The 15,070-nt window shown below is 33.4% G+C and overlaps 1 protein-coding gene across 3 annotated transcripts; it reads right to left on the bottom strand.

The window, feature by feature from the left end:
- Positions 1–6,470: 6,470 nt before the first annotated feature.
- On the bottom strand, positions 6,471–14,647 carry LOC117912026 (WD repeat-containing protein YMR102C-like). 3 transcript variants are annotated; one of them, XM_034826445.1, is made up of 8 exons: positions 14,540–14,647; positions 9,362–11,203; positions 9,157–9,247; positions 8,861–9,018; positions 8,716–8,767; positions 8,552–8,631; positions 8,367–8,460; positions 6,471–7,425 (listed from the first exon to the last, which is right to left on the bottom strand). In XM_034826445.1, the coding sequence occupies exons 2-8, from the start codon at positions 10,349–10,351 to the stop codon at positions 6,866–6,868; spliced, it is 2,025 nt and encodes a 674-aa protein (XP_034682336.1). In that variant the 5' UTR covers positions 10,352–11,203; positions 14,540–14,647; the 3' UTR covers positions 6,471–6,865. The 3 variants fall into 3 exon arrangements, with proteins under 3 accessions (XP_034682336.1, XP_034682334.1, XP_034682335.1); XM_034826443.1 differs by lacking the exon at positions 14,540–14,647 and adding an exon at positions 11,349–12,395; XM_034826444.1 differs by lacking the exon at positions 14,540–14,647 and having other exon boundaries at positions 9,362–12,395.
- Between the last annotated feature and the right edge of the window lie 423 nt (positions 14,648–15,070).

The following is a 15,070-nucleotide window of genomic DNA, read 5'->3' as shown; positions in this document are numbered from 1 at the left end:
ATAAACTTACTCCAATGTTGTTGTGGCAATTCTTGAGAAGAAAAAACCAAAAGCTCGATATTACTTATCATTGCCTTAAGAGCCAACTTAAGGTTAATTATTTCATCCAATAGCATGTCAAAAACTTTTTCATCCCTGTGTAAAAGTAATAATAAAGTTAAAATAAGAAAAATTAGAAAATAATACCAATTTAGAAATTACATTAACTAAAAGCAAGAAAAGAATACCTTTCATGTTGTGGAAAAAAATAAAGACCAATATCACCATCTGTAGGTGGTGACATTTGGAAACTACTAGGCCATGTATCAAATTTGGGCAAAATTTGAACATTAATTGTTGGTTGAAGTGTACTTGCTACATAAAACACATTAGGGCAAGCTTTACTTGACAGATGGGCCACAAGTCGAATAATGGTTTCACGTTTCTCATTTTTTATACTAAAGCACCCCCTGTTAAGATGTTAAACAAAACATGAGGTTAGCAAAATATATTTCATGTTTTTTAAAATATGGTTCAATGATAAACAGATCAAGTATACTTCTATGTATACTTGATTCTCTAGCTAATTATGTTGTTAGAACATAGCAAAACAAAATAAAACAAAAGGAAAAAAAAACAGACCTCCAAATTGGATGAATTGTTGGTTGTGCAAAGATGTTGTTATGTGATTCCAAGAATGGTAGAGTGTATGTGATATTCAACATACCATCATAGACATCCTCATCAGGACTACCCTTATCTTGGAGGGTCAACCTGTTTTTTGGTTTTCTGAACTCTTTCTTAGAAATACCATTAACAAAATAATGATTCCCTATCTCATTATTTAAGAAATAAGAATCATCAATGATCAACTTATTATCATGATCATTGAAACCTAATTGAGAAGCTTTAACTAATTTAGACTTCTCATCAAAACCATTCTCATCTTCTTGGAGGACTAATCTTCTTCTTCTTATATGTCCTTGATTCCCATGAGTTTCATTGAAATAGATGTGATTCCCAATCTCCTTATTTGGGAGAGAAAGATCACTCCTTAGTTGATTGGCTTTATTTTCATCCAAAAGAACTTGTGCCTTAGTTGCAATGAACTTGATGGCCTTTCGCTTTTTCTTATCTATTTTAGCTTTAGTAGCTTGCTCCACTCTTAAACGTATGCGTTCACTTTTTCTGCATGTGTTTGGACTAACCTTAGAACATTCTTCACATATCCAAGTGACTTTTTCCTCTCGAGTTTTTGGCATCTTTTCTAGACAATACCTGAGTAATGAAAACATTAAGTATAGCTTAATTAGCATGTTGAAATATAGTATAAGCTATAAAATATGGAAATAAACCATTTAAGGTTTAAACATGGAAAGCATGAGTTGGCCATGTAATATAGGAAGTCAAAGTATTGAGGCTTTGTTCAAAAATTACTTTTTAAGAAGTCCTAATCTTTTTTTTTTTTTAACTAAATAAAAGCTTGTGTGCAGATCTAACTAATTTTATTAAAAGGTCTTATGGCTTCAATAAAAGCTTAGGCCTTATTTAGATCAACTTTTGAGGAACTAAAAGTTATGTTTAAGCTCAGCAAGAGTTTATATGCCTATTTGGCTAATTTTTTTTCAATGAGTTTAATATATAAACTAATAAATATTGCTTCTTGTAGAAGCTCTACTTTGAATTATGTAAGAAATTTTTTTATGCTTATTAAAACTTTTATAATACCAATATTGTCCTCTAAAAATCATGACTTAGGATTTAGCTTCAAAATAATGTCAAAACAAGAAGTTGTCTTAAACGAGGCCTAAATATGAAAGCTCGGAAAATGATATAAATAATGTCAAAACAAGAAATTATCTCAAACGAGGCCTTATATGTGAAAACTAGGAAAATGGTATTTCTCGAACAAGGCATCCCGAATGAGGTATTATTATTAGAGGCCTTAATACGAAAGTTAGGAAAACAACACTTCTTGAATAAGGCATTATTATTATTGTTATCTCAAGCAAGGTCTTAAAATGAAAGCTAGGAAAATAGTACTTCTCAAACAAGGCCTTAATATGAAAGCTAGGAAAATGATACTTCTTGAATGAAGCCTTATTAAATATATATTGCTCTTATATGAATAAAACCTTCTCCCTTTCACCTCACCTTAGTTAGAATTTATGCTACTTGCTATTTTGTACAAAAGAATCTTGACTAATTCATATATTAAAAGGAAGATATTGAACTTTTGTATTTCAAAAATGTTTCAAGAGGGATCTTTGAAGTAGATGGGGATTGATAGAGTAACATTTGACCATAATTTCCCGTATGAGTACTATATGCAATTTGACTTTTTCATTTACTGCTCTTAATCTTAGGAGAAAGACACATGGTTCAAGATAGAAAGAAAAAACAATATTGAAATCCCATTAATCAAGACAATTGGTTGAATTCCACAAAACTATTTTATAGAAGTTCATCAATATCTTTCTTTTCTACAGCAAATTGACTTTGATTCTCTAATAATCCGCTTCTGCTTCTATTGCAAGAAAAAAATTCCCTTTTCATGTGGAAAAAACTTATATCAATAATTCTACCCCTAGTTTCTAGAGTTTGTTGCTCTTCCTAGAACGGAAAAAGGCTTATACTGATTGCCTCTATTTGATTAGGAATGGCAACGGGGCGGGTTCGGGACGGGTCGCCCCTATCCCAACCCCGCCCCGTTTAGTTTTTTTTTTTTTTTTTTTTTTTATTACTTTAAAAAATTTTAATTACATTAAAATAAATATATTTTATAAATAATAAAATTATTATATTTTTTATAACTTATTTTATTAAAAAAATTTATTATTATCTATATATTAAAAATATTAAAATTAAATTTTAAATTAAATTAATTTTAAAATTAAATTAAATTAAATTTATATGTAAACGGGACGGGGCGGGGCGGGGCGGGGTGGGGCAATACCCGAACCCGCCCCGAACCCGCCCCGGGTTTAAAAAAAAATCCCAAACCCGTCCCAAACCGAAAAAACCCGCCCCGTTGCCATCCCTATATTTGATATGTTTATTCAATACCAATATAAACTACAACGACACCAAAGTGGAAGGGCCACTATAGAAGCTAGAAGTAGCCTATGGTAGAGTTGTTGGCCTAACCAAAGCATACAACAATGACGAGGATGACAACGATGATGATAATAATAATAATAATAATAATAACTCAATTTTCATATACCTCCTAATTACAATACATAAAACTATTTTGAATATAAAAAATGTGTTAATGACTCAATATAATAAAACAATTCATCAATCTAGTTCAAAGCATACCGGTGGTTAGCAGATACTTGGCATTGGGAACAATAAGTAAGAAGTTTCAATTTGCCTTCATGACCACAAGTTTGGCAAACAACCATCTACAACAACAATTAAGAAAGTTATTTTTAATAATTTAACAAGTTGCAATTAATTTCTTAGCATAAATTTAACAACCCTTGTTTTATCTTATACTAATGTCACCAATTCCTAGTGCTACAAGATAAACTCCCCCTATCCAACCAAATTACATTAAAAGTCTAAGGTACCAATTCAGTATCTATCGGATTTGTAATTATTTTTTTTATAAGTAGTTGGATAAAAATACAATATATGAGACATGGTATTAAAAAAAATAACCAAAATATATGATACAAACAAATAAAACCAAGTAGAAAAGAATGAAACTAATATCCAAAACAATGAAATGTAAGTATAGACACATGACAAGGTATAATAGTATTCATTTGTTAAACAAAATATTTTAATTGAAAATTAATTTCAACTTGAAAAAAAGAAAAGAATTAAAAAAGTTATATGCATAACATTACTTAAAAATATAGTATATGGAAAATATGTTTATATATTTAATATATGATATATTTTAATATATATTCTTTAATATTTTTTGTGATTATAAAATGTTAAATACTTTAAGTATAAATAATAATAAAGAAATAAAAAATACATATTAAAACATAAGTTTTGGAAAACTTTTCAAATAACCTTAAATATGGAAGAGATTTTATATTTTTTTAATATCAAATTATTTAAGAAAAAATTTAAAAATGTATATTATATATATATATATATATATATATATATATATATATATATATATATATATATATATATATATATATAAGAAGAAAAAGATTAAAATAAAAGACTTAAAAACAAATCAAAAGTTACATAAATAAATAGGAAAAGACATCAAAAACAGAGAAATTTATGGGAAAGAGATTTCATTGTATCATAATTATAAAAATATTTGGTTAAAAGGGATAAGATAATCCTCAAATTATAAATCTAATCTTTCCAATGTTATTATTTGAAAAATAATTATTTTTCACATAAAATATCTTTTATCGTTTCAAATATTTATATATGGGTTGAGTTATTTTTACAAAAAATATATATATATAATAACGGTATTTTTATCAAAATGAAATAAGACAAAAAAAAAAATGATAGAGATTTAAATTTTAAAAATTGGGTTTTCAGATATCTTTTAATTAAGAAAATGATAAGGGTGTTTTTATCCAAACGAGAAAAGAAAAAAAACTTCAAACCCTGTAATAATCAAACCCGGGTTCACTTCAAGAAGTTTAAAAAGATCAATCAAAGATTTTTATTTTTTTTTTATTTTTAAAAGGAAAAATAAAACAGAACAGAGAAATTTATGGAAAGGAGGTTTCATTGTATCTAAATTATAGTAATCTAACGCTTTTCAAGAATCATGGATGCTTCAAAAAATCATGATATGTCTTTGCTTCCTCTGGGATCGGACTTCAGACTTGGTTGAAAAGATCTAAATCATGATTTTATTTTATTTTCCCTAAATCCCAAAAAAAAAAATACCCACGAATTTCCTCTAAAGCAAAGATTCAATCCACAGTTTTCAAGAGCCCAAAAACCCAGTCCCAAGGATGTAGGGAACTTTACACAACAATATCTTTATGATCAATGCAAAGAAATCGCAAGGAAAAAGAGTAGAGAAAAATAGCAGAGATGAATCATAACTGGAAAAGAGAGAGCTTTTCAACAAAAGGAGAAGGCAAATCACGAGAAGAATGAGAAAAAGGTAGAAGCGAAGGGACTGAGAATTCGTACCACGGAAGCTTTTTTGAGAATCGGAAAGCGGTGTACGAAGAGTCACGCCGCATTCCCCACTCTCAAATAGAGGAAGGAGCAGCCTCCCCTATAAGGAAACTTCCAATTTTGAATTTTGAATCCTATTCTCTGATTGGTATAGTAATTCTAACTCGAAAGGAATTAGGATATGATCACAATTATGTAAATATATTCATTCCAATCGGAATCCTCAATTGAGTAGGAATAGGGTAAGCACAACTAATTTACTTGAGAGCCAATTGGGAAATAATTAGTAATTTAAATACGTTCAATATTATAATAAATTCTTTCTTATATGGAAACCACTAAATATAATAATATAAGCTTAGTGGGTGTTTGATGGTTTAAGTCATTGAGTAAATTAAGAACCCGTGTGATAGTGATTCTATGAAACACTTTTAATATTTATAATACTTAAAAAAAATTTATTATTCAAATGTTAAAAATGTTAAAACTATTTTCTAAAATCACTCTCAAATCGCAGTGTGAGTATATTTGATATAACAATTTAATTGTATGACTTAAAATAAAAAAATAATTTTAAGTAATAAGTGAAAATAATTAACTTATTTTTAAGTCAATATTGTCATGTTATTTTTTTTATTATTATTACTATAATTTGCTCTAGTTACCTTCTGATCTCTTTTACTAACTTCATAACCTCCATTGTTATTTTGATCTCCTTTACCTTAGTTATAATTTGTGAGGATAAGTATATTAATTTTATATTTGTTATAAATTTTAAGTTAATTTTATTAAATAATTTTAATATTTAAAATAAGAATTAAAGAATAAGTTTTTAGTTAACAAGTATAATTTAACTTAAAGTCAACTTAAATCATTAAATAATGAGTATTAAGTTTAGTTAATACCTTAAAATTTGACTTATTTATTTCAAAAATTGTCATTTCTATATTTTTACAGGAAGAATATTTTATTATCGTTTGCTATATTTTTATCCATTCATCATATGAAAATACATATTTTATTTCTTTATCTAAATCTTGAAAATTTTACAAAAATAAAAGTAAAAAAAATAATATAATAGAAAAAGGTAAAAAAAATTTATCATCTAACTACAAATAATGAAAATAAGTTATGAAAAGATAGGAAATCAAAACTATAGTCTGTTCAAGGGCGATCAGCAGTTACAAGGAGATTAGGAGTAAAAAAGTTTAACACTCTCTCTCTTGCAGTCTTGCTTGCAGCTTGTGACATGCAAAGGATTTGGTAAAACGACCAACTCAAAAAACTAAGTACAAAGCTGTCAAATAAATTACTTATTCAAGCAACAACCGAGTATAAGACGAGCAGGCAATGGAAGCAGAGAGTAGCACAAGAATTCAATGCCATTTCTTTTAATCACCTTCTGTATTTCTCCTTTCTGTTTGTCAAAAATTAGGTATTACTCACAGAAAAATGAAAATATCATGGCCAGCATCCACTATCTGGGCTGCTCGAGCCTGATGACTTACATGAACGAGAAACTAAAAAAGGAGGGCAAAGACTTGATTATCTTTTGCCCAAATTTGAATATGCTTGGGACAGGAAGATACAGACTGATATAAAGAACTAGACACCATGGACACATTTACATCTGCTAAACTTCATAGCTTCCTAGCATATGACCTTCATCGACAAATGGCAATGCTCGCAATTGCATGCATATCACATTGTCAACTTTATACGTCCCCTGATTCTGAGTCACCATGTGATCCATCCAAATCTAAAGCCTGACTGGCAATCCGTAGTTGTGGAATGTCCTGATTGTTCCATCCCAACCTGCTGTAGCAATCACTAAGCCCCACGCCTCAGAAAGAGCTAGGTGATTATGGTTCTGGACATCGTTGTGCTGTTGCTGCTGCTGATGGTCATGATGGTGATGATCGTGTTCTGGAGCACCCCATAGGGGAAGTTTCTCCTCAGGCCATGTTGCTCCACCTCTACATGAGCCATCCATGGAGAACCAATTACCAAGAGAAAACCGTTCGGAATCTCTGATCCAGGAAGCAGCCTCTAGGTGGTCCTGTGTCGGCGGACTTTGCCGGAGACTGTCACTACCTAAGCCCTTCTTCTCTGCTCCAGTGTCTGACCAAGGTATTGCAACAGAGACACCTTCAAAGAAGAAATGCTCACAGGCCTGGACAGATTTCATTTGTTTAGATGACTGGGAACAAAAGCCATCATAGTTCCACACATACACACGAGAGTCCTCCCCAACTGAGACTATATGTCTCCCAGTTGAAGTAAATGAAGCTGACATCTGACTTCCTGACTTTCGAAGCCCTGTGATATTCAATAAACAATCAAATATTAACAAATATTTCAGCATGTTCACCAAATATTTAATTGATAGCCAAGAATGAAGAAAAACGCGTGTATAAAGCTAAGTGTTAATGGAACTCAACCTTCTAAGCATAGGTTAAAGCAATGCAAGTTTGTCAAAACCTTGTTATTTAATCAAATGAGCTCAGATACACTGTATGCGTAATATGCATATTATAAAAATGAGAACTACGGCATTGATAACCAAGAATAAGAGATCATGCATAAAGGTAAATGCTGACGATGTTCATCCATTGATTACAGCTGTAAAGGCTTACAGAAAAGCAATATTACTTGAAGCTCAGTGATATTTTCAAGGTATTCAGATGCAATGTATAAGTGTAAATTACTAAATAGGGCGGGTCGTTTCATGATTACTGCGAGAAATTCCAGTATACATGCACATAAGACAAACTGTATCCATGAATAATGTTTTATTCAGTTATGAGATAACCGAGCTGCAAAGTCAATACTTCTAACCATGTTTCAAGGCATTTATGAAGGTAAACGCATACTTATGACCATGTTAGAGATTTCGTGCCGACCATGTTAGAGATTTCTTGCCCACCTAAAGTCAAAAAGAAAGAACTAAGAACCCAAAATACGAGTCATATTTATGTACATTGCAGTTTTTATTTCATAGCCAGCTGACTACATATGCCTAAATGGTCTCTAAAGAGTGGTTGAAAATAAGTAGTCAGAAGGTCCATTGAAATCCAGAAAATCAGAAACCAGGAAATGACTTGCAATGTTGCACAGCAAACAGTCCTGAGATCTGATCTTAATATTATGATATTCGCTGACTTACATTTATGGAACATTCCTAGAGTTAAAAGTACCGAAATATGACATGACTGAAAAGGAAACAAAACAGAACTCCACTAAGGAGAAAGGATGCATACCTTTGTATTTGTAGACAACATCAATCCCATCAAGAATCCGAAGCTTGGAATCTTCAGAAGTTATCATAACTTTTTGAGATTCTTCCTGTGAAAACTGCAAGGATAGGAAGACACTCTTATGTCAATATATTGCCGAAATTAAGCGAGCATAATATTTACAATAATAAGGGCTTCATGTGCAAAACCTGTATGCCAGTAATCTTGTTGCCAGAGGTTTTCTTTCTACCATGGAAGTTTACCTTTGCATCCAGCTGAAGATGGTTGCCTGTAACACCATAAACAAATTTAGGGTGCTATAGGGGAAAAAGAACTATTGACCTTTGATATAAATTAATGACTCTGCACATACCTGATGCATTGTAAAAGCAGCAAGTGCCAGTTATAGAACCAACTATGAAGCCCTGTTTGCATATGAGAATACAAAATATTAGCATCATGCCAACAAAAATAACAGCAATGCAGTTCATGGTGAGATCACTAACTCAGAATCATACTTTTCCATCTGGCTGGTAACATATAGCCGTTATCACATCTCGAACATCAGCCCAATCAACAACTCGCCTCTCAGACACTCCCCAAATTCGAACTTTTCCATCTATGGAACCGCTTATGAAATAATTGTCATCAACAGGATTGAACTGAATGCATGTCACTGGTTACATCCAAAAAGGAAACCAAATTATATTCCAGTCTTCACATAAGGAACCATTTCAAATAGTCATGAAAACAAAAACAAGAAAGAAAAATACTGAAATAGGAAGATGTAACATTTGAATCTTATTATACTTACCATAGTTATTGTGTCTGAAAACATTAAGACATTCATCATGGCCCACTTGCCATAACCGAACAGTTTTATCCATGGAAGAGGAAAGGAGAGACTGCAACCAAAAGTAAGTTTAGCATTAGATTCAACATGGACCCAAAAAAAAAGGTTTAAATAGAAAGATAATTCTGTAACACAAAATTGTAAAGTTTCAGCTGGATTAACTCACATTAGATTTGGACCAAGCCAGATCCAAGACATCACTGGCATGGCCATGGAACTCTTGCAGTGGCGACTCCTCAATCTGAAAAATCTTATCAGGGATAACAACTGGAGCATAACTTGGCTTTTTCCTCCCAAAACTGGACTTGCCATCTTTAACTTCACAACCAAAATTACCTTCGGTGGTAAGATATTTGCAAGAGGCATCTGTTGATGTAACACACCATATGCGAACCACGCCATCTTCACCACCACTGGCCAGATACTGGCCATCTGGACTAAACTTCATCGTCCAGATGAAGCCCTTGTGAGCTTGAATCTCTTGTCCAATACAGAGTGCAGTGAATTCCATGCACCTCTTCTTGTTTTGCCTCACCTTCATTTGATTTATCTTGGGTGTTTCAGAAGTTTGCTTTGAAACCTGAGATGCAGAGGCAGCATCTCTTCCTTTCCTCTTGCTTATGAAGCGTTTCCACCAACTCCTTGTTTTCTTATCCATATCAAGATTGTTGCATCCTTCTACACAAGCCTGGCCTTCATTACATTCAAATTCTTGGGCAGAAGGCAAAAGCCCCCGAGTCTCCCCCTCAAAATCTATATTCTGTTTCTCTGACTGCTGTTGGTTCAATGCATCAACCATGCAATTGGCTCCAACATCCCCTTCTCTTCCGCTACAAACTGAATTTTCCTCTGTACAATGAATCGATGAAACCGAAGAACTCGAGACTGCTCCACTGCATTCTGTAATCCTTCCCAATTCCACCATCTCTGGAGGGTTTCCAAAGGCCTTGTCATGCTCAGGAACAAATTCAACAAACCCCATTCCGCGTAGAAAACTTTCCCTTCTTTCCCTAACACTCCGTGGCTCATTCCTCCAAATTTCATAATCCAACTTACCACAGCCTAACTCCTCTTTAGCACGAACAGACTCTTCACATGACAGGTGATCCATAGAATCAAAGAACACATCATCTTCTCCCTCATCAGACCTCAACATGTCTTTCAGTACCAATATTCCACATCAAAAACCAATCTCCTATCACCACCCCTATGTATCATTCAACACTCAGAACCCTTTATATCCCAACCAAACCCCAATTCACGGACCGAGTTTCACTCACTAAATAAGCCAAAAAACAAGACGCCACCCACAGCAAGCAATTAAACTAAATATAGAAATAAAAAATGGGTTTTCAAATGCAGGGGTGGGAACGAGGAACTAACCATGAAGAACCAATAATCTCATGACAATAGCAATGACTAGCGTTCTTGGCATATTCTAAAGCTCCAATTGGGATCCCAATACAGATATAAAAAGAATACCCAAGACCCAGAAATCGCAGAATAATCAAATGCCGGAAACAGTGACCAAAGCTTCAAGGTTCGAAGACTGTACCTCGATTTCAATGCAAAGCAACAGCACAATTCAACACAATTACCGACCCCCCTATGATTGTGGCTTGTGCAACACCTCCAAAGGTCAAAGTTCACGCATAAACACATAAAAAAACAAAGCCACAACACCTCAACACCTCCAAGTGCTCTGCATTGAACCCACTATAAATTGAAGGGTTGGCATTGCAGGGAGAAAATGGCGGAGAAAGGAAAGGTGATGGAGAAGAACAAAGAGAAGGGGTGTGCAGAATTGTAAAGCTGCGCACCCCCTAACACCTCATCAACTGAAGCCGTAATGTAGGGGCTCTCGAGATCTGGGTTTCGGTGAAGATTTTGCAGCGCACGAGCGACAAACACGAGCGGCGCGGCCCGGGAAACAAGACGCTAGTGTTGTGCTTCTTTTGCAAACTCTTTTGGTTTCTCCAAAATCTCAATAACTTCTTTAACTTAATCTCTGCAACACAAGTGATTGAGCAAAGATTTCAACAACAAATCCAATTAACTAACCAAATTCCCACGTCAAACCCAACCTAAACCAATCAAATCCCGCAAATTGACACAAATTTCAGAAGCCCAATTCAAGAAATTGAAACACAAACCTGAAAATTTTTCACCAATTGGCGGTATGGTAAGAATAGAGAGGGTTCAGAACGCACAAAGTAATGGTCTCATAGATATATAGGAGTGCATTGGGACCGTACATACTCAGTGATACGCTTTCTGAAGCAATTTTCTAAAAGCATTAATGGCGAATTACAAGAAACATAAAGTGGAAAACGAACCATACAGGCTGTGACTACTACTACTAGTAGTATGGTACCCTACAACGGCGTAGCTGCTCCTGCCAAAGTGTAGAGAGAGTGATAGCCTCACCTAGTGAAAGCTATCTGTCGTTTCAGAATCCCTTAATTAACACCACCACGTGTCTACTGGGGTCCTCCCACCCCCATTAAAGCCTCTAACCAAGCGCTCAGCTCTGATTCTGAATCTGGGTCCTTTTTGTTTTTTACAACAAAATTACATATTTCCGGATTTGTGGGTTTGCTGTTGGCGGATAATCCAGAGCAGAGATGGTTCATTTTTTGGGTTGATTCTGGGTGGCTTTGGATTCCCAAGTTTGGAACTGAATACATTTGTGTGTATCGCAACATATGATACATATATGTACGAGTATCATGTGTGCCACCCAACTACCAATTGCAATGGCCATAAAAGGAGCTCTGCCTCTGATGCCTCTGTTTCCATTCTCATTCACACGGAGCTTTCATACCCATTTGAAAATTTGCAGAGAATTAAACACCAAAACGAAACCCAAAGCTACCTCTTTTCCCTTTCATTCTTTTCTTATTTATTTTGGTTTCCAAAAGTGATAATATGATTCAAGAACCAAAAGAAGAAACTCACGTGACTCGAATTCCAGCTTTGTTCTTTAACGCAAAGGTAGAAAGAAACTCAGAATCTTCACATTACATTTGGGGTTTTTTCGGAAGAGAGGCAACAGAAGAGAACAGAAACAGAAGCGTGGAATCGTACGGACAAGTGGAGGGTGTGCCAGAGTTGAAAGATGGTGAGATTGGTTTGTGTGTTGGAGGTGAAAGAACATATAGAAAGAGAAATAGAGAGAGAGAGAGAGAGAGAAAGAGAAAGAGAAAGAGATTGTGATTGGAATGTAAAGTGATGTGAGAGAGACGATAAGATGGATCATAGTCCAGTGACTGTGATTTTCAAGAATGGACCATGGATCGAATAATAGAAGCAGTATCTTCCAAAATTTTTATTATTATAAAAATAAAACAAAGAGACAAAGAAGAAGAAGCCTAGTGTCACAGTCTAGAGGCTACTGTTATGGTTGTTGTGACTTGTGAGGTGATCATAATGGGTCCCTTCCCACCTCCCTCACTATCTGGTTCGCTTTGACCTCTGCCCTTTTTCCATCATCTCTATTCCTATCTTACTGGGTTAAAATGTTAAATCTTTATCCCATGGGATGATTGGCAACAAGGTGTGCTGTACTGTAAGTTGTAATGTAACATCACTCGCCTGCATAGACCTTTACTCACAAGACCCTCATGAGCGCGTGTCCTAATGCGAGACAAGAGCATAGCTGATCGCCTCACACGTTGCGAACTTCAGAGTACGGACGACCGTGAAGTCCACTCTTCCCTCACCCGGCCATCACCATCCACACGCGCACTTTCTCAGCGCGTGAATAACACTCGTTTGATCAGATTTTTTGAATTTTTTCTTTTTACTCACGTTTGTCCAGAGTTATTTTATTATTTCACTGTCTCTACTATTAACTCGATATTTTTTTTATTTTAATTATAATTTATAAAAATAAATTTTAAATTAATAATTTAAGTATAATTTAACTTAAAATCAACTTAAATCATTAAATAATAAATATTAAATTTTACTAAACACTCTAATAAAATATGAAAATGATTTTATTTTTTATATTTAAATATTTAATGAAATATATTAAATAAATTACACCACAAAATTTTTAAAAATTAAAAAAAATAATGGAAAAAGGAGACTAGGAATGAAATGAATTTCTCAATAATAGTTTTAAAGTGGGTGAAATAAATTATTTTTATAAAAGATTTATAACCATGTTAATCACAATATTATTTGTAATAAAGTCTTAATTTTTTCATAAAGATAATATCTATGTAAAAATAATTTTAAAGGATTAGAAACATTTTTAATATTTGAAAGTTATTTCTTTATAAACATTTAGTAAAAATTTAAAATTCTTTTGTAAAAAATATATTTTAATTTTTTTATGATAAATTTTATATAAAACTATTTTTTTTTTTGTTAAGAAAACACCACTATGCTTAAGAATGTGGCATAAGAAACAATGCCACATGCACTGATATAAATATTATTACTTAGGATAGAAAATATTCCATAAGGCCTCCTGGTTTTTGAGCTTTGTGCCAGGAAACTTGGAGAGGAATGAGAATTTCAATGCTCCCCATCCATGGAAACACCCATAGAAAATGGTTTTCCTTACTATGTATCATTATAGCTCAAAGTTTTGTTTCCTAAATTTAACTAAAAAATAAGCAAATTCTTAAATAAATTAGAAAAAAAAATGATGTGAGGAATCAAAATAGCAAAGAGATATCACTAAAAAGTTGAATTTTTTTATTTTTTTTTTAAAGTTTCATTTCCAAATCAGAGGCTGAAATTTTCCCACTTGTGATGCAAGTGGTGCAGCATATAAATCATCTATAATTGGTATCACTAGTCAATTATTGGTGTTGCTATTCTAATCAATAATGTATTGTGGGAAAAATCAAGAGATGTGCATGAGGCCACAAATTATAGCAAAATTTTAATTTTTCAGATTTATTTTCTTTTCTTTCCTTTATTTTCTCGACAAACAAACAAGCACATAGGTGAATGGAAAATAAAACAAATTAAGCAAAAAAAACTTAAGTCAGTAGTGCTAGCGAGAGAGAGAGGTCTATAATCATAGGCATTCATGCAGTTTAATGATGGATATGACTGGCAATCCAAACACTAGCATATATCAAAAAAGAAAAGAAAAGAAAAGGAAAAGAAATCCAAAACCAACATGGGAAAGCTATAAAATCAAGTCATCATGATGAGACCAAAGTCTAAGCAAATGATAATGAAAAGATAAGCAGCAAGAAAAGAAACCCACACCACTAGAGATCATCAAGAAAGCACACAGATTCCCACATGAAATAACAAAATTCTAGTGAAAGATATGTAAGCAAGTTCCCATAGAAGAGAAAAGGGAATGAAAACTGACCTCCAAGCAAAGTCACAATGTCTCTGAAAAGCAAGTTGTGGGAAGAATATATATGTGTGCTGCATATTGGGAAGAAAGAGGAGGAGAAATGATGATGGGGATGATGATGGTGATGATACAAAGTCGTCTGTGGTCACAGCTAAATTCAACTTACTGATATACGTATATTAATGGAATATAAAATAAGGAAACTTTTGAGGACAGGTCAGAAGCCAAATAACCACCTAAGCATCACTTGGTCCCTAGTTGTTAAGGGGCATATCTCCGCTCGATCTTCTCTCGATTTCCTCTCATTTAAAGCCAAAAGTTGCACTCCCTTATTTTTAATCCAAATCTCAATCCCTTGGAGCCTTACCTTTATTTATACTGTCACAGTATCTTTTTATTTTATACATGCGTTATTGCACTTGTGCCCTTTACATTTCTTAATGAATTCCTTTACAACTTTTACAATTAGGTGTCTCCATTGTTTAGATTTCTTCCAGCCACACCCTCCTTTCCAACAACCTTAATCAGACACACACACACTCA

The sequence above is a fragment of the Vitis riparia genome, chromosome 4 (assembly GCF_004353265.1).
Source record: "Vitis riparia cultivar Riparia Gloire de Montpellier isolate 1030 chromosome 4, EGFV_Vit.rip_1.0, whole genome shotgun sequence".
In the NCBI taxonomy this organism is placed as follows: domain Eukaryota; kingdom Viridiplantae; phylum Streptophyta; class Magnoliopsida; order Vitales; family Vitaceae; genus Vitis; species Vitis riparia.
The sequence above is the reverse complement of the archived record's forward strand: the minus strand, read 5'-3'. Positions and strand labels throughout refer to the sequence as shown.

Bases quoted from the DNA above. Each gene is read 5' to 3' on its own strand.
- LOC117912026 (XM_034826445.1), bottom strand. From the start codon at position 10,351: ATGTTGAGGTCTGATGAGGGAGAAGATGATGTGTTCTTTGATTCTATG. The intron at 9,248-9,361 runs GTGAGTTAATCC...TTTTGGTTGCAG, and splicing joins TGGCTTGGTCCAAATCTAAT to TCTCTCCTTTCCTCTTCCAT. The intron at 8,632-8,715 runs GTATGTGCAGAG...ATGGTGTTACAG, and splicing joins CTGCTTTTACAATGCATCAG to GCAACCATCTTCAGCTGGAT.